Source organism: Phaethon aethereus, assembly GCF_964289735.1.
Source record: "Phaethon aethereus genome assembly, chromosome: 13".
NCBI classification, from domain to species: domain Eukaryota; kingdom Metazoa; phylum Chordata; class Aves; order Phaethontiformes; family Phaethontidae; genus Phaethon; species Phaethon aethereus.
The window spans coordinates 21,497,064-21,523,746 of NC_138589.1; the positions used below are offsets into that span (position 1 = coordinate 21,497,064).

At 60.3% G+C, this 26,683-nt stretch overlaps 1 protein-coding gene across 1 annotated transcript; it reads left to right on the forward strand.

Moving 5' to 3' along the window:
- Positions 1-233: 233 nt before the first annotated feature.
- Positions 234-26,529, forward strand: TANGO6 (transport and golgi organization 6 homolog; the record flags this gene model as incomplete). The annotated part of the gene is made up of 17 exons (XM_082005513.1): positions 234-914; positions 1,268-1,384; positions 2,773-2,923; positions 3,748-3,875; positions 4,376-4,538; positions 5,099-5,181; positions 8,889-9,001; positions 10,449-10,625; positions 11,880-12,006; positions 12,963-13,142; positions 16,703-16,837; positions 18,213-18,722; positions 18,924-18,981; positions 21,447-21,599; positions 24,280-24,431; positions 25,453-25,566; positions 26,335-26,529. 17 exons carry the CDS (start codon positions 234-236, stop codon positions 26,509-26,511), a joined length of 3,219 nt encoding a protein of 1,072 aa, XP_081861639.1. The 3' UTR covers positions 26,512-26,529.
- Between the last annotated feature and the right edge of the window lie 154 nt (positions 26,530-26,683).

Sequence of the window (26,683 nt, forward strand, 5' to 3'; positions counted from 1 at the left end):
AGGAAGCAGAATCCAGAATCCATCGCCACCATCAACCACCCCCGGTCCGCCCGGCGGAGGAGCGGGCAGCCGGGGCTGCTCGCCACTGAGGCAAGGCCCCAAGATGGCGCCGCCCCACCACTGCCTCCCGCCACGCCCAAGATGGCGGCAGGCGGTGCCGCCCCTCCCCCTCGTCCGACCTCCCCAAGATGGCGGCGGAGAGCCACGCTCCTCCCTTTTATGGCGGCCCCAAGATGGCGGGCGGCGCGGAGCCGGAGCTGGAGCGGGTGGTGGAGGCGTTGGAGCTGCTGCTGCGGCCGCCCCCCGGGCCCTGTGAGCGGGACGGCGAGGCCGGGCCCGGCCCAGCGGGCGCTCTGCGACCGGAGACGCTGCGCAGCAACGCGGCGGCGCTGGAGGAGCGGCTGCGGCGGGCGCCGGGCTGGGCGGCGCTGCGCGGCCTGCGCGATGCCGTGCTGGCCCGGGCCCCAGCCCTGGCCGCCGGGGCGGCGGTCGAGGCCGAGCCGGGCTGGGCCGCCGCCTGCGGGCTGCTGGCGCTGTTGCTGTGCCTGAAGGAGCGGCTGGCCGCGCTCGCCGCCGCCCCCGCCGCCCGCGGGGCCGGGCCCGGGGCCGCGCCGCCACCCAGTGCTGACACGCTGAGCGTGGCGCAGGGCCGGGCGGTTGGGCGGGCGCTGCGGGCCGCCGTGGGGCTGGGCCTGGTGCCATACCTGCCGCCAGGCGTGGGGCAGTGCCCGGGGCCCTCCGTGCCGCCCCCGACCCCGCCACCCGCCCGTGGGGCCCGGCTCCACGCCGCTACCACCGCTCTGGCTGAGCTGGCCCAGCACCCTGCGCTGGGCGGCCCACTCCTCACCCGCTACCTCGGCCTCCTCCTCGCCAGCTTCTGCCTGCTGGGCCACGGTCCCGCCACCCACAGCCAGGTCTGTGGGCCCCCTCGCCTCCCCTCCCGCTCCCCCTTATGCGGTGGGTGCCAGCGTGGGCGCTCGGCCCTTGATAAAAATGTGCCAGGGTCACCAGCCTCGCCAGAGCCTGCCCGGCAGCACCGCTCTCTGTGCTCCATGGCTGAGCCCTCGGCCCTGCTGGGCTCCCGCTCGCTGCGCCCTGAGGCTGCCTGCCCAGTGGCAGCTCCCAAGCCCTGCGCGTTAACCTCTGTGCGAGAGAAGAGATGGGAGCCAGGGAGCCCTACGAGGGGCTGGAGGGGCACTGGCATGCGGTGGGGACTTAGTGCTGGTGGCCGGGCTGTCCTCCCCACCACAGGGTTTGTTTTTTCCAGGGCGTTTCGGAAGAGGAGCGAGCGCAGTGCCGGGAGGCCCTGCGGCACATCCTGGACCGAGTCTACCAGCCGCTGGCGGTGCGGGAGCTGCTCATCCTGCAGGGCCGGCCCAAGCAGGTACCCAGAGGTGGCAGGGCCATCCCTGGCATGGGGTGCTTGGGGTGCATACCACCCATGGTGCTGGGACTGTGTGTTGCCATGCTCCAAGGGTGCCTTTGCTGCTCTCCTGGAAATGTTCCTACACCTTAAAAAACAGTTTAGTGCAGCACCCCTGTCCCCCAGTGAGTGCTGTGTAAACGCACAGGCGAAGTTGCTGCGTGTGCATCGCTCACATGATGGTGCCTCAGGCCCCGTCATATAGGCGGGTGTGGGTGTGTGCAAACTTGGTGACTCTCATTGCAGCACGTGCCGCCTTGGCTTGGTAATTACATCCGCTGTGCCTGGCCAAAGAAAGTGCCTTCTCTTCCAGAACCTGCCCCTTTTCACTTGAGGGGGTGAGGCGGTGCTGCCTTGGCACCAGCTGCTGTTCATGGCTGTTCCAAAGGCTGCCCTTGTTGGCGGTGGGGAGGAGGAGATGGGAAATCTCCTTAGCGTTGTTTTTAGAAAGTCCCTAGGGAAGGGACCACATTCCAGCTCCAAGCGGGTGCTGTGGGTGGGTGCGTGCCCACCTGACATGTCACGGTTTGAGGTCAGGACATGAGGAGCTGCTGGTGTGCACGTGGGATAGCGTGGGGCCGCTGGCTCAGGCGCAGCTCTATGCCGCACGCTAACCCTCCGGCCAGGATCACACGCGGTTCCTGAGCAGGCAGAAGCTGGCCGTCCCACATGCAAAGGGCTGCAGAGGATCCGTATGAGGTGCTCGTGCAGCGCAGCATTCTCAGTGCATGCTGTTGTTCTTCCACACAAAAGCAAGGGTCTCCTGGTTAAACAAAAGCCGAACCGATATCCCTCTCAGCGCAGCAGTGCTGGCCTGCCTTGCTTCTCGAGGTGTCTGAGCAGGTACCTCCACTCGAAACACTTGCTCTGTGGCTCTGCAGCCTCCGGACAGCTCTGCTGTTTCCACTGTCCTGGGGAGATTGCTTTGCTCGACCAGGAACCCTGCGGGCTTGTGGTGCCACGTCCGCAGCCCAGCGCTCTATGCCGAGTGCTGGCAGGGGTCACCCCTGCGGACCCCTTACCTGCATCAAACCCAACTTGTCCCCCGAGCCCCCTGTGCACCATTTTGGTAATGAGGCGGTCAGAGCTGCTGCCTGACCCTGAGAGGCTTTAATTAAAGGAGGGAAGCTCTGCACGAGGGGATGCTCCTGGGAAGGCTGGCCTCTCTCATTAAGCCCTAATTTACTTTGTGCCACTGGATGAAGAAGTGATTTATTTAAAATATTTCCCTCTCCTGTGCTGCTGTCTCCAGTCGGGCAGAGCAGGGTGCAGGCTGTTTGCCTGTTAGTGAGGGTTTGCCCAGGAGCGCACAAATATGCTCCTTAGTCTGCTCCTTTGTTTCCTTTCAGAGTCCTCCCTCTCCTGGGGAAGAAACAAAGCCAGCCCTTGTGCGGGCTCCGGCGTGGCTGCGCCGTCTTTGTGGTCAGCTGCTCTCCGAGAGGCTAATGAGACCCAACGGGGTTCAGGCTGTGGTTCGGGGCATCATGGAGGGAACAGGCGGTGAGTAGGGTGCTCTGACGCTGCTCTTGGCTTCCAGAATCGCAGATTAAAGGAGACTGATGATGTGTCTGAGAAGTTTCATCCCATGAGAGGCCCAGGAGAGGCAGTGCCATCAGAGCACTGAAATGGGAAACAGCTTTTGTCAGGCCAAGCTGACTCTGTAACACTTGTGCAGATTTTGCCTCTGTCTGTGCTGATGTCCCAAATTGTGAATGCCTTCCAAAAGCAAATGCCTTTAGTTTGGGGTACACCGTCATGTTTGAGGTCCAGACTGGAAGCCTCCCAATTAATTTAGTCTGTTTATCCCTCCATGGGCTCGCACCCTGTGTGTATACGGAGCACGGTTTGTTCTGAGGAGCTGTGCTGGTGCCGGTTTGCTGGGAGCCATGCTCAGCACTGGGCTGTGAGCAGCTGCAGGTGGAGTGAGACCCGTCCTGCTCTCGGGCTTGGCAGCCTTGCTCCCCTGTTCTCCATTTCTTGCCAGGGAGGGAAACTCTTGCTCTCTAGAAGCTGAATCCCACAGTTTTTAGTGCAAAAGCCTCCTCTGGCCAATATCAGCCTGATGACACCACCTGAGCATGACCTCCATCCACCTTTTGGCTCATACACCTACTTGTAGAAGTTGTTTTTCAGTATCAGAGGTCTTGGACAATAAGTTTTCCCCTTCTGTCATTAAGTACAGTTGCCTCCTGAAACATGTTTGGTTTAGAGAGAGTAATAAAAGTTAGAAATCCAATTTTTGGCCAGAAACATCTGGCTTCAGCCAAAACGGGCCCTGCCGTTTGCTGTCAGTCTGAGCTGATCTTGGCTTTCTGCTGGGGTAGCAGGTGGTGCTGGTGCTGAAGCAGCAGCTGTGGACTGGAGAAAATGCGACGCGGTTGCAAAGATCCTGGCTTCCTGCCCACAGCAGTGCCTTTCCCTCGAGGACTACTACAGACTGGTGTGCCCCCAGGTAGGTCCCTGTCTTCCCCTCCCCGCAGCACGCTGGCGATGGGAACGTGGAGCTGGCTCCCAGCTTGGAGAGCATCGGTACTGTTGCTTCTGCTCGAGCGTTTCCTGGCTTGAGCTAGAATAACGTGAAGATGTTTTCCTGCTGCTCTGTCAGTGGGACACATTTCTGCCCTACTCTTGAATTTTCCATATTTGATTGAAGTGCTGGAAAATGTTGCCTGAACATGAGCTGTTCAGCACTGCACTACAAGGAGCTCTCGCTTCCAGCCTTTGGCTCTGGGAGTGGTGCAGGCTCTTGGTTTGAGCCCAGAAATGCATCCTGCGTTAACATGCACATGGGGAGGAGACCGACTCTTCCATACGTGGAATGCCGTGCCAAATGTCCGGCAAAGCAGCGTACAGGAGGCTCCTCAGCCTCTGCTGTTGGCTGCAAGGAGTCGGCCTGCCCACCTTCGGAGGGGCTGCTAATCTTTCTTCTTTTACCATGAACTTTCCTTCCAGATTCTGGACTTGCTGCACATCCAGGACAAACTGACAGCGCGCCAGTTCCAGCGAGTGGCCACCACGACGCTGCTTGCCATGGCGAAAGAGCACCCTCAGCTGGCAGAGAAGCACCTGCTCCAGCCCCTGTTGGCACCGCTCCTGCGGTGCTCGGAGGCAGCAGGTACCGGCTGCTCCCTGCTGAGCCCCACATCGCAGAAGGGTCTGGTTTCTCTTCTCACTTATCTTTGTCTTTCTATCAGGCTTTTCTTAGGGACTGGTGGCTGGGCCGCTGAGCGTGCAAGCCCAGCTCTGTCAGCTGTGAACACGTGTGCATGCACCATATTTACTAGCACTTGAGTCAAATTACTATAGCTTAAGAGCCAAGTAGTGGGGCTTCTGCCATTGCTCCGGGGGAAACTCTCCCAGTCTGACAATCTCATTTTGGGCTTCCGTATGGAAGCCATCAGTTCCCCACACTGGCCGAGCAGCTCTGTGGGGAATAATCCATCAAGAAGCTGTGGTCTGGTGGGATTTGCTTGTGACCTTGCGGAGTTTACAACACTGCAGTGATATTTAGCATTGCTAACGAGGGCTCATCGGTTCCCATGCTGCCTTGATGGAGGAGAGGGAAGGCAAGAGAGCTATCAAAGTGCTTTTGGGTGCTGGGCATGGTGGGGTTGCTGTTCTGCTGGAGACTCCTCAGCATGTGGGGGTGCTGATATTTCTGCCCTTTGTTTTCAGAGTTAGCAGTGGAAGATATATCAGCAGGGACTGTGCTGGTGACAGAGGCAGAGCTCGGCAGCTGTGTGGAAGATGTGCTCAAGGTATTGTGTCTGATTTGGGCCTGAGGGTAGGCTAAGAGCGAACTGGTTTGAGAGTTTCTGAGCAGTTCAGTGTGTGTTAGACCATGACAAAAACCAGCATCTCCTACATTCGTGATGCTGAGGCGAGGCCGAGAGCTGCACAGAATAACCTTGTACGCAGCACTGCTCTGGCGGGACTGCAGCTTTATGCTGGATACCAGAGGCACTGCCTGAATCCGTTCAAGCGTTCTCACCCCAAAACGTTCTGCGAGATGGCAGCGAGCTCTTGCTGGTTGTTCTTTCCCAGTGTTTTTGTAGCGTGTCAAAGTAAGAGGAGTGAGCAGTGGGCTGGTAGCCAGGAGTCTCCATGATGCTTTCGTATCCTCTTTCTCCGTGAGCTGCAGAAAGCCTTTGAGCGTTGCTAAATTGCACAGCTTCTACAGGACCGTTGTGTCTGGGTGTGCTGTCAGAGCAGGTTCAGCACTCGGGCTGTGATTGTAGAGCAGGTAACGGTAGAGCAGGCAGCGCGGCAGGCAGGAGGGCCTAGTCAGGAGTACTGCTGGCCTGGCAGGCGTTGCCTTGGGCTGCCAGTCCCAGTTTGATATGATGCCGCTGACCCTCCAGTGTCGGAGTTGTGCAGCTGGTCAGAGGGAAGGATGGATTGCAGGGAATCCTGTACGTGTTGAATCTTCAGAGGATGCCTGAGCTCTCAGGCTGTCACTAGCCCACCCTTCCTTTAGTGCCTCCGTACCTCAGTTTTCTCCCTGTAGAGCATGGATAATACGGCTCATACTGAGCCCAGTGTGACGTCTGTGGGAGGGAGAACCTGCTGGGAGCTGCTCTCCCTGCCTCCGAGGTCTGCAGAGGGCAGCCTGAGCCAGAGTGCTGAGCTGGAAGCCTTTCTACAGCTCCTGCAGCATTAACCCCGCGAGGAGGGACGGGCGGCAGGCAGCCAGCTCTTGTGTTGGGCCAAAATGCTTCCGATTGAGTGACCTGGAAAAGAGGGCACTCGAGGTATCGGCGGGCAGCCGGCTCTGCTGGACTGCTCAGCCCTCAGCGAGGGCAGCTTGGCAGGGCCCCCAGCACATCGCTCGGTGGTTGTGCAGCCAGTTGGCAGTGAGGCATTTGCAGTGGGCGCTACGAAGCCAGCAGATTCGGTGCGGCTCTGAGGCTGCTGAGCTGTTACGGGGGTGAAAAAGAGAGTGCAGGTGAGCTCAGAGGCACCGCAGAGCCTGGGGGAGAGGTGGGAGAGCTGGTGCAGTTATCTTGGTATGGAAAAAGGAGGGTGGGCAGCAGCTCAGCTGCAAGGGAGACGCTGTTAGTGGTTGTGCCCTCACCTCAGGTGTCCCAGAAACGGGGGGACGCACTGCAGCTGGTCCCCGTGGGTTCACCTTCCCCTGCTGATGTCTCTCAGGGGACTAAAGGCATTACAGTCTCTCTAGTCCCATTGGACAAGTAAGGTAAAATGGTAATGTCAAATAAGGAAAAAAGAGCTGCCTGTTTTGCAGGGACCATTCTGAGCCGAACCCCGTGACATGTGGGCTTTCGTGTGTATGAAGTTAACTTTAAAACTGTGGTTGGGTAATCCTTCAGCAGCTGCTGCTGGGTGTCCAGCCAGCTCCTCTGCTGCCCTGCCCTCCGGAGCTGCTCCTGGCGCAGGTCGGTACCTGGGGGAGGCGGCAGCAGGGCCTTGGAGCTGCTCTGAGTGCCTGGCTGCTGAAGCAGGAGGGCTTGCTGAAACTCAGCAGTTCTCCCAGCCCTGATGGGTGCTGGGTGAGGGTTCAGGAAAATGGAAGGAAACTTGGGTCTCATCAGAGAAATGCTCTGGCTTTGCCAATAACGGACCACCTTCTGTGTTAGAGGAAGTGTCCTGTGGGCATGGCGGTGCAGATTTAGCACCTTCTGTGGAGCTCCTTCCTGCAAAGGGTCCCTCGCAGCAACAGGCAGGTGTTCAGCAGCACAGATCTTGGCTCTGGTGTTTGGGGGAGAGGTGGGGTCTGTTCTTGTGCTTCCTTTGAGGGAACAGGGCTGTTCCATGCAAGCCGCCCTTCTGAAACCTTCCCTCGTAGCTCCTTTTTCCACCATTCCTACCAGTATCTCCAGTGCTGTGCTGCAGGCTTCAGTGCCTGCCCTGACAGCAGCCCAGCTTTCAGCTGCACGTTCCAACCCAGAAGGACATCTCCAGCCCAGGAATTCCATTTTAAGCTGGTGACTTGCTTACTGGCATGCCCTTAGGCAGGCTAAGCTCTTAAATGCTGTGATTGTTGTAGTATTTTGCGTAGTAATGATCTGTTGTAACTAGCTGGCAGGCAGAGACCAGTCTGGAGGGCTGCTCTGTGGCTGCTGTTCACAATGCGAGTGCCGGGGGAGTCTGGGGCGGATCCCTCCTTAATGGCACAGCGCTGGAGGCCTGACAGCAGCCAGATTAGCGATGGAGGCTCCAGCCTGCAGATTTGCGGGGGTTTCTTGCCTAGCAAGTGTCATTTGATGCTGAGTGGGAAACCATCCTTGGGGCTTCATCAGGGAGGCTTTGTGTACAAAAGGTTCTGGTTAGGAAGAACGGCTCCACGGGGATTAGGACAGGAAAAAAGGCCTGTTTGCATCAATACAGAAGGGCAGAACGTTATCAAGACAATCTCCCTCCTAACCCTCATACCTGGGTTGTCACACTGCCTTGAGCAGGCAGAAGCTCTTTGGTCTGTCCCCAGGGCACTTCCAGCGCTGGAGCAGGGGATTGTTCTCTAGCTGTGGAGGCTGGAGGTGTGGGGAGCGCTCTGGTGTGAAGGGACAGCATCTTCGGCGCAGGACCAGCCAATGCAGCTGGACGTCCCTTGGAGAACTTATGAAAAGACTTTGTTTCCCCCCACCCCTTTTTAAAACTAAAAGCTGTGGAGGGAGGTAGAGCCTGCTAAAATGAGGACCTGAACATAACAACCCTGAGTAAACCCTGAGTCCAGCTGGGCAAGGCTTGGTATTTAACAATTTTCTAAACTGAGTTTTCCCAATGTTATGGCTTTGACTGAAAGCATCTTACTTGGCTTTTAGTTTTGGAAAATTTCTTGAAAAGGATTCGAAGGGAAATGCAATGTCGTAAGACGTCTGCGAGTGTTTTTCCTGTGCTCTGTGGGCAGCAAGGTAGGACTTGTGTGCGGTGAGCTGCTAACAGTGGCTTGCCTGGGAAGGGGGTGCTGGTTTTGGAGGAGGGCATTGACAGTGATTCAGGAGGGTGCTGCTTGAGATGGAGGAGAGGAGCGTGGCCCTACAGCCTCCTCAGAGCCCCTGCAACCCACTTGCTCAGCTCAGCGCATGTCAGCCCAGCTGTCCTGCTAGGGACTGATTTCTGTATTTGCGATTTGGCTCTAGGTGCAGTACTTCCATAAAGATTTGCTAATTCAAAGGTGCCTTTTGCATCTCTCTGTAATGCGAGACCTTACCCCTAAGCAGCAGACTTCCTGAATAGCTACCTGCATTGTTCCTGAAGCATGGAGCTCTGCTGTGGTTAGGCAAATGCTAGGAGAAAGAAGGTGCTGAAGGCTGCTTTTAATACAGAATAAGGCATAATCAGGGAAAACAGGCTCCAGACTGAGAGGAACAGAGGCTGTGAACCCTCTGCCATCCTCCTTGGTGGCAGCTGTTCTGTGCAGAGACGTGCTTTCTGTCCTTCCCTTTGCCTTCCCTCTGCTCCACGCAGGTGTTTGACTCTCCTCCCCATGCCCTTCTCTCCGTAGGTGTATGTGGTTGGAAATGACAGCTCGAGCCTGCTGCTGGGATCCTTACAGTCAGTCCTGGGAGTGGTTTTTTCCCTCTATTGCTTTGCCAAGCAGAATGTGTCATACTTACGGTAAGGAAGGATTGTGCACAGCTTCTTCTGGGGTTTCATCTTCTCCATTCTGCCCACCTCCAAAGGACGTGCTCTATACAGGCGCGTATAGAAGCAGAGACCAATTTTCTCACCCTGAAGAGCTCTCATTCAAAGCAGGCAGTAACCGCAGGCATAGGCACGGTACACGATCTTACTGGCAGCATGTGGCCAAGGAGGCAGTTCTTGTGTTAGTTTTTGTCTTCCCTGAAGCCAGAATGGTCGGTGTAGAGGCAAGCGTACATCACGGGAGCCTGGTTAACTCTGAGTGCCCGCCGAGGAGCAGGGATTGTGATTGTCTGTGGACGGAGATGGTGGTGCTGGGACCTGGCTGGGTGTCGGATGGATCTGTGCACCGGGGACTTAGAAACAGGATAAAAATTGGATAAAACAGCTTGAGGGCTGACTCTTGGAAATCCAGGTCATGATTCTCCCTTCTGGGATCACTCTCTTTTGATCTCTTTCGTGTGGGGCCTGCCTCACGGCAGCTGTCCCTCGTGTCGTGCCCAGCTCCCTCCCGACTGATGTACGATGGTAGGCACCATGTGTGTCAGGCATGGTGGCAGGGACAGCGGTGACCAGGTGCTGGCTGTCCTCTCTCCTTTCTCCTCCCAGGCTCTCCTTGGGCTGCCCTGAGTTTGGGCCAGCCTAGTAAATACACTCCTGGTGGGTTTATGCTTTGCTTTGGTGATACTGGCACGTGGGTACTGGAGGCTTTCCCTAAAAGGTCTGTGGAGACACAGCCTCTGCTATTATTAAAGACCTCGTTAATCACTTCAAAGAGTAGTGAGTGCTGTGGCAAGTTCATAGAACAAGCCAAGTTAACACTGCTGCTGGGTGAATGGAGTCACTGCTCGCTTCTCTCGTTGCAAAGGAATTTGGCAGGGGTAACTAAAACCACAGCTGCCTGGAAGTGCTCGGGTTTCCAGAACCCTGGCACAGCACTGCTGCTCCACCTCATTAACCTGCATCTTTCCTTGGCAGGGGTTTCTGTGCCACCTTACAGTGCTCACTGTCTCCTTCCTGCTCTTCCTTGGCACAGCTGACAGCTCTGTGCTTTGTCATGTTGGCATGAAGCACCGGGCACGGCGTGCTCAGGCTGTGGGGCAGTGGCTATCTTTGTACAGACATGCTGTTCAGACAGCGCTGCCTTCCTCACTGGGCTGAAATCTTGAAGGACCCAGATCCTTCCGTGTGGCAATGCCAGAAGGACAGGATGTGCTGCTGATCCCCTTGTAAACTGACACAAACGCCTTCAGCTGCCAGAGCTGTCAGCCCGGAGCATCCCAAGGAGTGTCCATAGCCGCTCCAGAGCACTCTTGTCTTTCTCCCTTGCCCCGAGGCGCGTGGTCCCCTTGCAGCGCTGGTGCGCAGGGAGGGGGTGCAGCGGGCAGAGCAAGGTCACCATTGCTTTCTCTCTCCTTGCCAGCTCCCCGTGCCAGGAGATCCTGCTGTGGTTCTTGGAGAAGTCAGAGCGAGAGGTGTCACTGGCCGTGCTGGAAGGCTTTGCAGGGCTGAACAGCAGCATGTGTGCCCTCCACCCGCGGTGCCAGTTCCGTGCAGGTAGTGAGGGTGGTGCCACTATCGCAGTGGAGGAGACCATCAGGTGAGTGCTCTCGGGGCAGTGGCAGGCGTGGAGGGCAGTCCCCAGGCATCATTCCACACGCAGGGCTTTTCACAGCATGCCTGGCAGAGAGAACCCAGGCAAGCGTGGGGTGCCGGTGCTGTCCCACCACGGTCTCGTCCCCCCAGCTGCCCAGGTAGCGGGCTGTCTGCGCCAAGCTCGGGCAGGCAGTGCTTCCAGACAGCCTCCAGGTTCCCTGCACGTGGCGCAGAGCTCTGACTTTCAGCCCTGAAGAGCAGTACGCACTGTCTGAGCATTAGTGTGCACACTCTGTGTCCTTCTCCTGAGTCCTGCCTGCAGAGTGTCTGGGAATGGGACATGCTTCCTCAGTCCCAGTGCTTCCCAAATTCAACTTCCACCCTCCAGCCGGAGCAGGAGGCAGATCGTGGTTGCGTGGAGCGAGTGGAATCCCTCAGGCGCAGGTGGCACCATCGCAGCAAGGACTCTAGCAATGCCAGCGTTGTGGAGCCAGCGACTGAACTCCCCTCCTGCTCTTGCAGATGGCCTGTACAAGTAGAGGCAGAGCATGGCCGTGTGGGGAATAAACTGCAGCTATTAGACTCCAGCCACGCAAACTGGGACTGTTCAGCAGCGTGACATTTGGTTTAAAGAGGGGTAGCTGTTAGTTGGCAGGTACGAGCCCAGGGCAGTGCTATCGAGCAGGCAGAGCGTGCGGCTCCTGCCCAGGAGTGTCCGTGGGGTGGGTGTGCCGGGAGCTGTGTGCACCCATAACAAAATCCCCTACAAATACGCTTGTTTTGGTTTCATTCCAATCTATTGCTGACCTGAATTAGAAGAAGGTCTGCCCTGGGGTCTGCACTGGTTAAACTGGGTATACTTTAAAATTACTCCTTAACAGCTGTGGCTCTGCCCACATCTGTCCTACTTTTATGGCTATGACCGTTGCATGAATTGGCCAGCACTGATCCCATTCTTCATAGGATGCCTGGATTAAACATGTGTTTTGTGCTCATGGTTTTTGTTAATGTTGTTCCTTTAATGAATGCAGGTTAATTAATACTGAGTGCATGATCACGTAGACCAAATGAACTGAGCAATAGTTTGGCTCAGCTCCCCCCGGGCTTCCGCTTTCTGGTAGTGCTGGGCAGGAAGGTTTCCAAGAGAAGGCAGAAGTGGGATTTCACCTTGCCGTGGAGTAGTTCAGAGCAGTAGTTCAGACCCCCCTGGAGGGGGGTCTGGGTACATTCCTGTTGGTGACACTGTGACCTGTTTCAGTGATGAAGATGAGGCCCTCTACCAGAAGGTTTCCTTGGAGCAGTGTCGTGTGGAGAACTTGGTGGAGCTCTTGTCTCACTGCCAGAAGAGTGGTCTAGCTGGAGACTTCTTCATCCGCTGCCTGAAGGTAAGGGCAGGCAAATCTCTGGATGGGGCACCTCTGCAGGAACGGTTTCCCTGGGCCAAGCATCTGTGTGGCAGATGACAAAGGAGACTGATCATCCCCTCGCATGCCTGGGGAGCACTGAGCCGGGGTACGGCATGCGGTGGAGCAGTCCTGCTGTGTGCTGGGCAAGAGAGCCTAGGAGAGGGAGGCAGCCTGGTCCCTGAAGGGGTTAACCCTCATTACCCTGGGCTCTTTTGACAACAGGAGCATGTCTGAAGTTTAATGGTGTGTTTGAGGTTATGAACAATCCCTGTGGCTTCCTTGCTGTAGCAGAGGGGCCCCAGCACCTGGTCCCTTTGATCCTGCTTGGAGCCCCTGCAGTTCCGTCCCGGCCTCGCCTGGGCCGGGCTGTGCTTTCTGTGCCCTTGCTGGCAGGTGGAGCCCCCCAGCCTGCAAGTCATGCAGGGTTTGCAGCGTCCCGACTGTCGGGATGCTGTTGTGGTACAGGTGGGACATCCAGGAACCTGGGACACCCAGGAACCGTGGTTCACCTCCAGTGAACTTGGAGGCCTTCTTGGTGTACGGAGTGGAAGGAACTGGTCGTGTGAGGAGTCAGCACGAGCTCTGCAAAGGGGATGGGGGGGTCCAGGTGCCTTTGTGAGCAGCCACTGCCAAAAGCAAGGCTGCAAGCAGAGTCCCAGCAAGCCTTGCAGCCCACAGGATGGTTGGGTGTAGGAGAAGTACTCGGTGGTGCTCTGTGTGGTGTCCACAGGGATGGAGGTGTGCGAGGGTTTGGCCTGGTGACGAGCGTGCATAGAAGGGCTAAGGCTGGAAGCGGGGAGGTAACTGGGAACCCTTTGCAGCGGGGTGGAGGTCTGGGTGATGTGGACCTGCTGCTCCCAGGACCACTGGTGTGGTGACCGCAGTGTTCCTCGCGCCGATTTGCCTCTCTGTGCCCTGTGCTTCCTTCCTGGCAGGCGCTGACTCATGTGGCTGCAGAGGACGAGGCGGTTTCGAACTCGGCTGGAGTACCTGGAGGGAGTCTCCTGGAGCTGGAGCAGTACCACGCCAGGCAGCGGAGGAAACTGCTGGTCCTGCAGCTCGTGGCCACGCTGTGCGAGAGCGTCTCAGATACCGTCTTCACAGACGTTGCTCAGGTTGGTCATGGCAAAGCCCTGGGGGATCAGTGGCTGGAGCGTGTGGCAGACCGAGCTCTGGGCTGCTGGGCTCAAAGGAGACAATGGCTAAGAAACAGCTGGAGAAGCTAGAGCATCCACGGGAAAAGCAGTTTATTGATTCAGTTGCAAGTGTCTCAAGACCTCATCCTATGCAGTGCCAGCAGGAAGGACAGAATCAGCTGCAGAGGCAGGAGGGAGCAGCCCAGCAGCTGTCTTCGTATTTGTGTCCATGGTTGTGTATCAAAAGCCAAGGGAGTAGTGTGTCTGTTAATCAGAACTCTGACTTGCCAGCTTCTCATCTTTATTTTGAGCAAAATTTATTCCCAGGTTTAACAAAGCTTAAAGACATCTGTACCCAACAGACCTTTTAAGCGAGTGCTTGCTGCCTATCCCTGGTGTTGGTGTCTGGTTTTTCTGGCACATCTTGGCAGCCACCTCTGGGAGCTGTGGTAGCTGGGCTGCCAGCCAGACAAACGCGGCATGGTGCTGCCGCCGCCATCGTGTCCCGCTCACCCCTTGTCCCCAAATACGCAATTCATGGCGCTTTTCTGGTTTCTGCTGCTGGGACACCGGCACCAGCTGGTACGTCCGGTCATCAGGGTTGGCATAACTGTGCTGATACGGTCGGCGCTTGTCCATGTCTTCGTGAATAGGCAGCTGCAAAATTTATTAAATACTGTTATTTCAAAGGCCAACTGAGACTCATTGAACCTGGTACCAAAAAAGGATTCTTAAAATACGGCACTTCTGTCCGCCCTGAGCCCACGCTGCAGCAGCGCTGAAGGGGATCGGCTGTCCTCCACCGTGCCAGGTCACTGAAGGCTGTTGGGCACGGAAGGCAGCCCGGTATTCCCCAGCTAATCAGTGTATTGTAACTTCCTCATCCTGTTTTTTTTTTGTTTGTTTTTTTTTTGTTTGGTTTTTTTTTTTGTTAACTCAGTGACCTGGTTATGCCAGTTAACTGTGACTGCCTTGAGCAGAGACGGTCACTGCTAACACAGGTTTCCTCACATTTCCCTTTGGGACAAAGGAGTCTTTGTGTGCGCTCTGCAGTGACAGAGGGGACCCAGCCGGTGTCATTGCGGCACCCGCCGATGCGGCAGCCAGCGCAGCTTTGTCCTCACCTGCCTCTCCATCGCATCCACCCACGCGGGACTGGCTCCGCTCCCTGGGTCAGAAAGCCAGGGTGGGAAATAGGGAAGGATTTTTCCAGCCTTCTGGGTCCAGCCGTGAGTCTAGTATAAAAAGAAACAACCACCAAAAAAAGAAACCCAGACAAAAAAGCCGTTATACTTCCACCTGGGGGCTGTAGTTCAGGGAGGGCTCCTTCGGGCTGGGACAGAGCTGTTTTTATGCAGGTTCTGCAGCACAAGAGTTCCTCTGGGACGTTTGTCCTTGCTGTGGGCACTCTGGTGCGTGGCTTTGTGCATAACAGGGTCGGAGCAAGCGGGATCCATCTTCCCAAAGCCAGGCCCCAGGAATGGCGGCAGCTGTGGACCCCCTCAATTGCACAGTATATTTTATTTACCTTTTCCGCCGCTCACAACTGAGTTTCATGAGATTGACTTAATTTCCTTGATATGCCAAGGATGCTCTTCTCCTGCATGAGACAGAAATGTGGCCCAGTGTTTTATTTTTCAAGCTTTTTTCCCCTTCCAGGTTAGGGTGGGGTTTTTTTTCCTTCTAGAATAGGGTTTGTTTTTTTTTTAACTTTTTGTTTTTCTCAGTAGCTATCTCCTAGCAGATTATTTTTTTCATGATTGCTCCTATTTTTTGCATTAAATATGATTGCAACCCCTTCAGCTTGTGTGTCACTGTTTTGTGAGAGCAGATGTTTTGACACTTGTTTTTACTCCCTATTCTGGCTGTTTGATGGCATTTCATTTCTGGACTAATCAGCCCAGAAGGTACCTAAGCCTTTTCTGCAGCCCCTCCCAGCCAGCCTCCCTACTCCCTGCAGTAGGGATGTGCTTTTAACGAAGCTAGCAGCAATCAGCTCTCTTGCTGATGAGGAAACGCGTTGCCTGCACCCAGTGCCTGTGCCCTGGAGGCTGGAAATGTGGGGTTTGGTGCAATAGTACCTTGTTGCCCTCAGACTTTGTTTTCCAAAATAGGAAGAAAATAGTTCCTCTTCTTTTGCAACACGCCTGTTACGTAGGAACGACCCCCATCCAGCCCCTTCCCGGCACGGTGGGGTGCCTGGGTGCTGCCGCAGCCAGCGAGCTCGCCCCGAGCCGTGCGGTGCCAGCGCAGCTGGCAAAGGCCTGGGGAACACAAACTCAGTCATTTCAAGCTCTGTTAGAAGCACGGGAAGTTTGTGGGATCAAAGGGTTGGGTGCCAAGTGTCGAGAAGGCCAGTGCCAGCCAGGCAGGATCCTTACAGGCTTGGGGGGAAGAAAAAAACAAAAAGTCACTTATTTTGTGATTTTCTCACAATACATGTGGTGAATGGCCCGGCTCCAGTGTCGGCTGCGTGTGGGTAAATGGTGTGTGACACGGGGGAGCCGTGGGGCGGCCGGTGGGAGCTGGACCCCCATTCTGCGCCGGGGCAGGTGGCTGAGAGCGACCCCAGCCTGGGGCAGGGAAGGGGCTGTGCTCTCCCCCAGAGCTTGGGAAGGGGCAGATGTGATTTTTGTTGCAATGAAGTGTACCGGAGCCCTGTGAGCTCCCCACTCGCCTCTGTGTCTGGCTGCTGTGCCGTGTGCCGGTGCTCTGCAGCCCTGGTGCCATCCCTGAGCTGGGTGCTCTTCAGCTCTCGCTCTCTCTGATCTGCATCTATTCGAATTTTCCAAGCCCAAGCCTTTCTCTAGCATGATTTCATATGAACCCTTCATGTCTCTCTGTTGTTGCCACCACCCCAACCTTCCCTGGGACCCATCCCAGCTGGCTTTCCAGCTCCCATCCCATGGCAGGGCCATGGCGGAGCAAGCGCTGTGGTTTAACCATTGCCTTGTCCCAGGGCTGTGGCAGACGGGCAGCGTGAGCTTGCCCAGCCCGGGCCGGAGCCCAGCAGCTGCGGCTGTGGATGGACCGGACTGTCTGGCTCAGCCACCCTCCCTGCCCTGCTCCCAAAATCCTCACACGCCGGTTCAGGCAGTCCGGTGTGGGGCTGGGGGCTGTGACCCTGAGAAATCAGCCCCTCCAAGCTAATGCCAGAGCCATGATCAGTGGTTCAGGGCTCCGGCACGCCCGCTGCCGCTTCGGGAGCCCCAGCTCCCTCCCGCATCCCCGGTGCATCCACAGCTGGGCTTCAGCAGGGCTCCCCGGCGCCGCTGAGCCCACTCACCCAGCCAGGGTGATGGCAAGGGAGCTGCCAAGGGTCCGAGAGGGAAGATCCGGGGTTGGCAACAGCAGGGGAACACGAAGGGTTCGTATGAAAGCATGCTAGAGAAAAAGGCTGAGGCAGAGGCAGCGAGAGCTAAAGAGCACCCGACTGCAGGAAGGCACCAGCACCCCGAGGCGTGGGCAGCGGCAGCCTCCTGGGAGCACCCTGGGGATCTCCCCTCCTAACTGCTCTTCCCCACACTCTCCGCTGGCAGGTGGAGGAATTTGTGGCAGCCACGCTGCAGCGGGCCTGCGTCAGCCCGGTGCGGGGCCTCGGCGCGGCGGCGGAGGCGCAGACCCTCGCCATGGCCATGGGGCTCGTGGCCGCCATGCTCGGCGGAGCCGTCCAGGTGAGGGGGCGAAGCCGGGGTGCTCGGCGGCCGTGGGGTGTGGGGCACGGGGAGACTGGGCACTGTCCCACCGTGCCCAGATGAGGGGTCCACAGCCGGTGCTCTGGGGTGTGGGTGCTCCTGGGATTGGGGTCCCACGTTAATCCCAGAGTGTGTGTGTATGTATTTGTATATGTATAATTTTTCCTCGGAGCAGTGCCAGGGCTCTGGCCAAGGGTGCGATCCTGGCAGGGCACCCCCAAGAACCCGGTTAATTAATTTATAATCCAAATTCTGCTTCTGAGAGACAGCAGTGCAGTCACGTACACCGTCTTTAAATACCCATCCTCCGCATCCTGACACGTCCACGGGCTCTGGAGCGCAACGAACTGCCCGGTGTGGGCACGTAAAAATGGTACATCGCTCGGTTACCCCGTTACGCGCTGAACTGCCATCGGGGAGCGATCGCACCTTCGTTAGTGCTCTGCAGTCATACCCACTTGCGCTTACATCACTGAGCTGCCAGGGTTGCGTCATCCCTGGACTCGCCCAAAGGAAAATTCAGCTGTTAATGGGAAAAGATGATTTATTGTGTCTTATTGCTAAATTCCTAATATTGGGAAAAGAGCATTATTTAGTTGGAGAAAACATAAAACCAGAGCCTCGCAGCTCTAATGGGCCCCCTCCCAGGCAGGCTCCTGCTCCCGCTCCGGCGTTAATGGGAGCAACTTAACTCCGCAAGTGGGATGCCAAAGGTTTTGGAGGCAGCCAGGCTTGGAGCTGTGGGAGTGGCTGCAGAGCCCCTTGGGTTTCAATGGCCAAGGGTTTTTAACACAATCATCCAAAAAGCTCCCCTGGAATCTCCCCTAAAGCATCACTTTTCAGGTTTTACAGCCCTGATTTTGCTTCTGGGATTAGCAGTTAAATCCAGGCGAGGGCAGGAACTTCTCCTAGGTCACAGCTGCCTTCCCGGCAGGACAGAAGGCAGGACAGAAGGCAAGCCCTGCGTGGTGTTGGCAGGACGGTGGGAGGGATGTCCCCAGCTCAGCCTCCACGCTGAGCACGAGGGTCCTGCACGGGCACCGCTCTCCTTTGGGCTCTTGCCCTTTCCACCTTCTCCCGTGGCACCGCGGTTGCGACCGCGGCTGCTGCTACCGGCTGTTGCCCTGCTGGAGATTCTGCAGCTGGATCAGTGCTGGGGCCACGGGGCAGAGAGCTCGTGGCGCCTGGAGCCTGGTGGGGACGGAGGGCGGCCGGCTTGGCGCTGCTGTGGGGCTACGAAACGGCCTCTGGGGCTCGTGCACCTCTGGGCTGCCAGCCTGCCTTGCCAGGAGCATCCCGGGGAGCAAACCTCCACTGCAGCCATGCCAGCGCGCGCCTGCTCTCCCCCCTGCAGCTGCAGTCGGACGACTTCGCCGTGCTGAAGCGGCTGGTGCCGTTGCTGGAGGAACTCTCCCGCACCTACCCCGAGCCCGTCACCCAGGAGCTGGCCTCGGACCTACGCATCGCCATCTGCACCCATGGGGCCTTCTCCCCCGGGACAGTGGGCACCGCTGCCAGCGGCGTGCTGGGGAAGAAGCCGGGGATGGGAGTGCAGAGCCCTGCCGGCATCCCCGGCGGAGCCCCAAGCCTGGGGAGCAGCCGGGCACCGGCACGGCATGGCCGCAGCAGCCCCTCGGCTCCTGGGGAGAGGAGTGAAGAGCAGCGCAAGTGCCGCAAGCCCGGCGCCGCGGGTCCTGCTCCAGCTCCGTGTGCCGGCAGCCCAGCCCCAGCCGGGCTCCAGGAGCTCCTGGTATCAGCCTACGACCCCCAGCCCCCCGGCCGGGCAGCCACCCTGCGCCGCCTCGCCAGCCTGATCATGCAGCGGGATCCGGAGGCGCTTCGGCTGCAAGAGAAACTCCTCCAGGTACTGGGCTCCCGCCGCGGTCCCCGTCCTGCGCCGCGGTGCTGAGCCTGCTGGCAGGCTGGGGGTGATCCGTATTATCGGAGCCCTCCGACCTCACCGTCGCCCTTGGCTGAAGGCGCCAGGCAAGAGGGGCCATGGCTGCCGAGTGCGGTGCCAGCCCGGCCCAGGGCTGCTGCTGGTGACGCTCCCCCCTCCTCGCAGGTGTTCCTGGAGAACGTGCAGCATGAGGATGCCTTTGTCTACCTCTCGGCCATCCAAGGTGAGTGATGCCCGGCTGGCGCGAGTGCTGGCGCTTTGTAGGAGAAGGGTTTTGTGCTGGGGGGGCTTTGGGCAGCAAAGGCGAAGAACAGCAGAGCTGTGGTCGGACTGGAGGCTCGACATCTGCCCTCCCAGGCCTTTCGGTCGAGCCTGGAGCTGCATGCGGGCTCCGCGCCGCAGTTCAGAAGCTGGCGGGCTTCGTCTACCAGTTGTGCTCGCTCGGTGTGTGATTTACGCCCTGACTGACCTGCTGATCTGCACAGACCACCAGTGCCTCCTCGCTGCATCCCCGGGCAGGTTCATGCTCAGAGCATCACCTGTGGGGACACCAGGGACCGGTCCCCATCCCCATGGCGGCTCTGTGCTGCCGGCCCAGGGCTGCGGTTTTGGCGTGGTGTGGGCACAGCCCCAGCACCTCAGCCCTGCACCCGGCTGATGTTTTGGCTTGCTGGTCTGTGCAGCTGAGGCTGGCAGAGGAGCCGGGGCCGTGGGGACCCGCTGGTGCTCTCTCGGGGCTCTGCTATGTCTATCCCCATGGCCAAGGCGGTAACTACCAACCAGTGCCAGCCAGCCGTGTGGATGTGGAACCGTGGAAGCATTTTCCAGGTTGGTTCCCCGATCCGTTGCACCTCATGGCCTCACAAATTGTTGCCCCCACTGAGGAGGGAGAGCAGCAGTGGGCACACACCCAGCCCCGGCGCTGGTCCCGGCCATGCAGGCAGGAGGTGGGGAGCAGCAGGCAGCAGGCCGGCAGGAGAGCAGCGTGCCGCTCTGCTCGCTGCTGGCTGTCCTCCCCGCCCTGGGCTGCTGCTGGGGGCACCGAGTGCCGCCACCGCTTCCCGGGAAACCCTCGCCTCCCGCTTGCTCCGGCATGCTCAGCGCACCCCATGGCACCGGGCTGCCCGTCGGGGTTTGCAGGCAGGTGCCTCCGCGCCCGGGATGATGCGGGCGTCCCATGTGACAGCTACGACGGCGGGTCGCGGTGTGCCGGGCGCAGGGTTACTTGGAAGAGAGGTGGCATTCCCACGACCCGAAGCAATACCGGCGCCACCGGGAGCCCCGGCTGCCGTTGGGTCGGTAACCCTCAGCAGCAGCTGGAAAAGGAGCTTATCAATGTGCTTCCCTCTGCCTGTACGGTCTTGAGTGGGACGGGTTTGTCCTTGCCCCGCAGGTGAAACACAAACTCTCCAACCGTCCCCGGGTGATTAATACACCCTGTGCAGCTGCCTCCGTGTTTCACAGCCCGGCTGCGGCTGTGATTAACCCTGACGCGGTTCCTTGCGGCAGTGACTCACCCAGCCCGCGCCGTGCTGGCAGTGGCACCTGCGGCGTGCCACGCGCGGTGCTAGGCAACCGTGCCAGGCGGGCTCCCCACTGCCCCGGGCGGGCTCCCCACCGCAGCGGCAAGGTTTGCCTGCCAGCCGGCCACGCTGGTGCTGGGACCAGAGCTGGCTGTCCCGGCACTGCTGGGAGTCACCGAGCTGGGTTTCGGCGAGGTGATGCTGCAGGAGAGGTCGCTGCCCTGCCAGACATGCCCAGGCTTGCGGAGGGTAACCCACACCGGGCGCCCTCCGATAACCGGGGAACGGGGTTGGAGGTGAAGGCGGCTGCTCCTGGAGGGCAGGAGAGCCGGGTCTTGCCCTGACTCAGCGCTTGGCACTGCCGGGGCAGCCTCTGCCACTTGCCTTTCCCTGGAGAGCAGCTGCCTTTCCCCACTGGAGCGGTGCCCACTGCCCAGGGAGCCCAATGCTGCCGGACCCCTGCCCGGCGCCTATCCCCAGCCTGATTTTCACCTGGCGCTGCCCTGCCTGGGCTTGCTGGCCCTGGGCAGCTCTCTAAAGGGATGGCAAAGCCAAAGCATGGCCGTGGCATAGCCTGGTGTGCGCCCCATGCCCAGGGTCTGACCCCTCTTCATCCCCGGGGAGACGCGGCGGGCGTGGGGTGCGCTCGGGCTCTGGCTTTAGCCTGGGCCAGCCAAACGTGGGGGTTCACAGAGCCCCGGTGGGGACAAGGACACGCCAGCAGCCTGCGCCCGTGGCTGGGAGCTGGGAGCACCTGCCAGGCACTGCACCAGAGCATCATCTGCGGTACCTGGCCGCCCCGACGCTGGGCCAGCCTGGGGCGAGCCCCGCAGCGTCCGATGGCCGGAGTGCTGAGTCGACACTCGGTCGAGGAACATTAACCAGCAGCAATTAGTGGGCACCTGCTGCCAACTGCTAAATTATTTCTTTTTCAGCCTGGCACCTAACTGGACCCAGCGCTGGGCTGCCCCAGCGCTGTGGCTTTGCGCAGAGGGGCTGTGGGATGCGCGGAGGGGCCGGGGTGGTGCATGGGGTCCCGCGGGTGACGGCTGCACTGGGGGCACTGCGGTGGCACGACCACCAGTGGTTCCTCTGCTGAGGGTGGCGGCACGTGCCACCCTTGAGCCTGGCCCTGACCCACGCTTTCCTCTCGCTCTCCCCCCAGGCGTTGCCTTGCTCTCCAGCGAGTACCCGGAGCGGATCCTGCCCGTCCTGCTGGCTCGGTACGGGTGCCCGGCACGGGGCACGGAGGACTCCGCGGCTGCCGTCACCAGGATGAAGCTGGGCGAGGTGCTGATGCGTGTCACCCGGGCGCTGGGTGAGTCCGCAGCCATGTCTGGGGGCACGGCAGTGGTGACCGCTGCTGGCAGCCATGGCACCGCTCTGCCGTGCTGCCAGGTTGGGGGGGATAAAGCCCATGGGGGCTTTTTGTTGTCCGGAGGTGAGAAGCGGCTCCACGGCCCCGCCGTGGGGCGTTGGAAGCCGAGGGGTGGCTGGCCGGGGTTTGCAAACCTGCCGGTGGGAGCGGGGTGGCAGATCCTGCTGGCAGTCCACCGTCCCCTCAGCCGGCAGCGCTGGGCTCGGAGGCTGCCGGGAAGCGCCCGGACACGCCGGGCTGAGGGGTAAAAGCTGGATGAGGCCTTTCCGGCAGCCGCTGTTGGGACACGTCCTAAAAAAACCTCTTCTTACCCCCCAGCAGAGGCCAGGCCAGCGAGAGCCAGCGGCCGCACTCTCCACAGCTGGGGAAGGTGGCAGCCGGTATCGCCGCTGCCGGGGTGGCCAGGCTGGGGTCCCCGGTCACTGGCCGGGCACTTTGTTCCTCATGTCGGCCGTGGCAGAGCCAACCTCCCTGGCTGCCTGGCCTGGCGGAGCTCTCCTCAGGGCAGAGCTGCCACAGCGGCGTCCTCTGCTGCGGTTGCATCCCTGGGCTCTGCCGGCTGCGGGCAACCTGCCGGGGCCGTGCTCCGTGGTCCGGGTCATGCCGCTGCCCTGCCCTGCTGCCGGGATGGGTATGGGGCATCCGATGGGCCGGCAATGCCATCATCTCCCCGTGGAGCTCCAGCGAGCCGTGCGAGTGGTGGCAGAGCCTCCCGGTCTCTGAAGGCCCCCGGGCGACGTCCGTGTGTCCAGCCCTCGCCTTGCCCGGCGCTGCAGCTGCACCACGCTGGGTTTCCCTCGGCAGCTGCCCGCGGCACGGCTGGCAGCGGGACGGTGGGCACGGCCTCCACTGCGGCGCTCCCCCCTCCCTGCAGTGCCTCTGCCGCGGGCGGCGACTCCGGCGCGTCCCGGCTCGCCTGAATATTTATAGAACAAATTGCATGAAGTTGTTTCTGTTGCAAAGCTTCAGGATTGAAGAGCGTGGATTTATCCGGCGCTTCCAGAAACGCTCTGCTCTGTGCAGCAGCACTGCTGCGCCCCGGAGCTCTCCTGCTGCTGCCTGGGACGCGCCATGCCTCCCTCCTGCCCTGTCCCTGTCCCCATCCCTGCCTGCCACCCCACTGCAGCGGCTTTTTTCCCACCCCAGAGGGGATTTTGCAGCAGGCATCTATCGCCCAGCAAACGGCCGGCGTGGCTGGGAGCGCGTGGCAGCCCCGTCGCAAGCGCGCGGCGCCGTTCCTCTGCCTCCAGCAGCGCAGGGCCGAGCGCCGTGCGAGGGTTCGCGGCGACCTTGCATGGATCCGGTTAGCTTTTGCTGCAACCCCATTAAATCTGCTCTGGGTGCGCCACGGCAGACCTTTTCCCTCCTCTGGCAGGGAGCACATGCCTTGCTGCAGGAAGGGCAACACTTCATTCTTCCCATGGCCGACCGGCATGGGGCCGGTGTGCTGTTGGCTTGGGAAGAGCTGCATTGTGCTCGGATCATCCAGCGCCGCTCAGACTGCCATAATACCGACTCGTGGGGCGCCAGCACGGGGCAGGCTGCGTTCCCAAGCAAGCGTGGCCATCCTTGGCATCGCGGCGCGGCCCCGAGCTCTCCCGCCCTGTGCCACGCAGGAGCTGTCCCTGCGCCTCCGAGCGCGCGGTCCTTTAGTAGCAGGGAGGCCATGTAGGAAGAGTGAGGCTACGACGTGACGGTCCTACAGAAGGACGCAGCTGCCTTGCCTGTTCCTGCCCAGCTCTTGGCTGTCACATGCGGCATTTCCCCTCCTCGCACACAGCCGGTGCCGGTGTGCCGGCGGTGCAGGGGCTGGCCAGTCCCCAGCTCCTCGCAGCAGCGGCCCCCAGACCCTGTGTGCAGGGTGATGGGGTCCCTCCGCTGCCCGCAGGGCTTATTCCTGTCCCCACATCCCGGGGCATCCCGGGACATCCCACCACCTCCGTCAGCTGCAGGACACCAGCTGAGTGGCTTACGGGGCTCGGGAAACCACCGAACCTCCTTTCCTCCGTCACTCCCAGGTGAGTGCCGCCCCACACTCCCCTCAGCCGGAGCAGACCCTGCCCGGTGGGAGCTGTGCCCATGCCGGCGGCCACCAGCCCTTGCGCTGGGTGATTGTGCATGCCGGTCACGGGCTCTGTGCGCCGACCTCTAATTAGGCGGCTCGCACACCCGCGGCGCCTCCCTGTGCTAATTGGGTGGGGGTTTGTGCGGCTGAATTACGTGAGAATTTGGGCTTTGCGCTCCGTTTCTGCGTGCTGTATCTGCGGTCACCTCTGAACGGCCCCGCGGGAGCCGGGGGGACGTGGGATGCGCCCGGCGGCCCCAGACAAAGGTCTTGGCTGTGGGGTGTGTGCAGTCCCGGGGGACTGCGCCGCAGCATCCTCGTCCCTGGCACCACGGCGGGTCCCCGCCGAGGCTCTGTCTGTGCCTCGTCCGGAGCTGCGCCTGGGTCCCCACACTGGGCATGAGCCACGCTCCAGATGTTGCATCCAGCTGTTCGGCAGTGCTGCAAGGGGCGGGGGGGCCTGATCTGGCTGCTCCCGACGGAGCCGAGGCTTCGGCAGGAGGGGGCTGCGGGTTTTTCTTCACCCATGACGTGCCGCTCTGCTCTCTCTCGCAGGGGACATGGTGTTCAAGCACCGGGAGCCGCTGGTCCAGGCCTTCCTGCGGGGCACGCGGGACCCCGACAGCGTGCTGCGGGCCAGCAGCCTGTCCAACCTGGGCGAGCTCTGCCAGCTCCTTGGCTTTCAGCTGGGCTCCATCGTCCAGGAGGTACCAGCTCCCCCCCGGCACCGCCGACTCCTTCCCCAGGTCCCTGCCTTCCAGAGCGGGGCCATTGCTCGTTAACGAGGGCAGTTCGTCAGCGGATGGTAGGCCAGCCGCATGCTTGCTGCTGCGGGGACAAAGCCTGGGGTTTCTATACAGGCCATGAGTGATACTTGCTGATAGCAGAGAGTTTAAAAGTCATTGGACTTGAAGCAAATGCTCAGGAAATTCTAGCCCCGATTTTTAGGGCTAAAAGCTATATCACCAGCTAAAGACGTTGCTTGCGCAGGGAAGCGATAGCCCAAGGAAACGCGGCCGTGCCTGCTCCACCCATGGCAATCGCGCTGCAGGAGGAGACCTGGGGGCACAGTTAGTACCTGCCAGAGGCACGTCCTCCCGCTTAACGACACCTCGTCACCCTGCCTGTGATCACGACGCACGATGCGGCCGATGGCTGGCAGGGGTGCCCGGCCCTCGCCCCGGCTGCCAGAGTTGTGGTCCCAGTGGGCTGAGCCTGGCTCCTGGGGGTCCTGGTGCCTCCGGGCGCAGGAGGGAGGGCAGGACACGTCAGGGACGCGGCACTTGGGCTTCTTCCCCGGGTCCCCGCTCGCAGCCGCTCGGCGTCGGTGGGGTACCGGCAGCGTTTGGTGAGATGCCAATGCGCCACACGCAGCTATTTTGGGAAGGCGCTAGCTCTGCTAATTCTCCCGGCTGTCACTGCCGGGGGTTTAATTAGCTTCCTTCAACTCTGCCTGCTTTTTATAAAGCTTTCCAAGGCGCCTGCGTGCCGCTCAGCCCCCGAGAGAGGGAGGGCTGCTTGGTGCCCCCGTGCCTCGCAAAAAGCCAATCCCCTCGGTCCGGTGCCCGGCAGGGGAACGCGCAGCTGCCCCAGGCTGGGTGCGGGGTCCCATCCTCATCCTCCAGCCCCAGGCCACCGAGGGACATCCCCACCGCCATGGCTGGGTACTCTGCCGGGTCCCCCCGTGCCACCCTGCCCTTGCTGAGGCCCCCCCTCCCATCCCCGCAGGTGACCTCCTGCTTGACAGCCATAGCCAGGACGGACCCCGAGGCGGGGGTGCGAAGAGCCGCCGTGCACGTGGTGGTGGTGCTGCTGCGGGGGCTCAGCGAGAAGGCCACCGAGGTGGGTCACCTCCCCGCTTGTCCCCGGGGCAGGGGCAGCCTTCGCCAGGCTGCTGGGCATCGCCGGGCACTGGCACGGTGCTCCTCGAGGCTGGCCCCTGCCCCACGGGGGCTGCAGGGCTCATTCCCAGGCAGCTTCCAGGGAAAGTCCCGTGGGACCAGGACCTCTGGCTCGTGCCTCCCCCACTGAAGGGCCCTGTCAGTGCCGGATCCTTCCTGGGGCAGAGGGGACTTCCCAGGGGCATCCTGCTGAGCTGTTTGGCCATGCTGTGGGGCAGTGTCATGCCGTGGGACAGTGCCGTGCCATGCCACAGGGCACTGCCAGCTCTCAGGAGCCGTGGGAGTTGTTTGTCGCTGATTTGACTTGGAAATGCCCAGTTTTCCCATGGGCCTTGGCCTCTTTCCCCACTTCCCAGCAATGAGCCTGTTGGGACTCAGCTCCCATGGAGGAAATGGCTGGTTCTCCACAGAAATCCCCGCACCAGGGATCTTGGCTTCCCCTCGTGCCCCCGTGCCGGAGGGACGCCGCGATGCGCCACTGTGCTGGGCTATGCTGCTGGCGTGTGAGGAAACTGAGTCACGGGAGGGCCGGGGCTCACGCCTGAGGCAGTGCGGCGGTGGTGGTGCCGCCGTGTCCTGGCACCGGCAGCGTTGGTGGAAGGGGCAGCACCGTGCCTGCCAGCGCACGCCGAGGGTTGTGTTTCGGGTTGTTGCGGGCGCGGGCGGAACGCCGGCGGGTGCTGATGGTTCTCCTGCCTGCTCTGCCCAGGTGCTGCGGGACGTCCTGCGGGACCTCTACCGCCTGCTGAAGCACGTGGTGGCGGCCGAGCCCGACGGCGCGACAGTGCTGCACGCCCAGCTGGCGCTGGAGGAGCTGGATGCGGTGATGAGGAGGGTTCTATTCCCCCCGCAAGTGCTGGAGAAGAAGATCGTGGTGCTGCCATAGCGGGGCCGGGGCCGCAGAAACGAACTCTTCCTGCTCCGGCGTTGGGGCCAAGCGGCTCCCCGAGGGGAAGGGTTTGCTGTGCCCCCAGGACACCGCTGGCGGGTGCCAGCCAGGGAGGAAACCGCAGTCTGGGGAGGGCAAGCGGCTGCCCCCGGGCTCCCCGCGGCCAGGA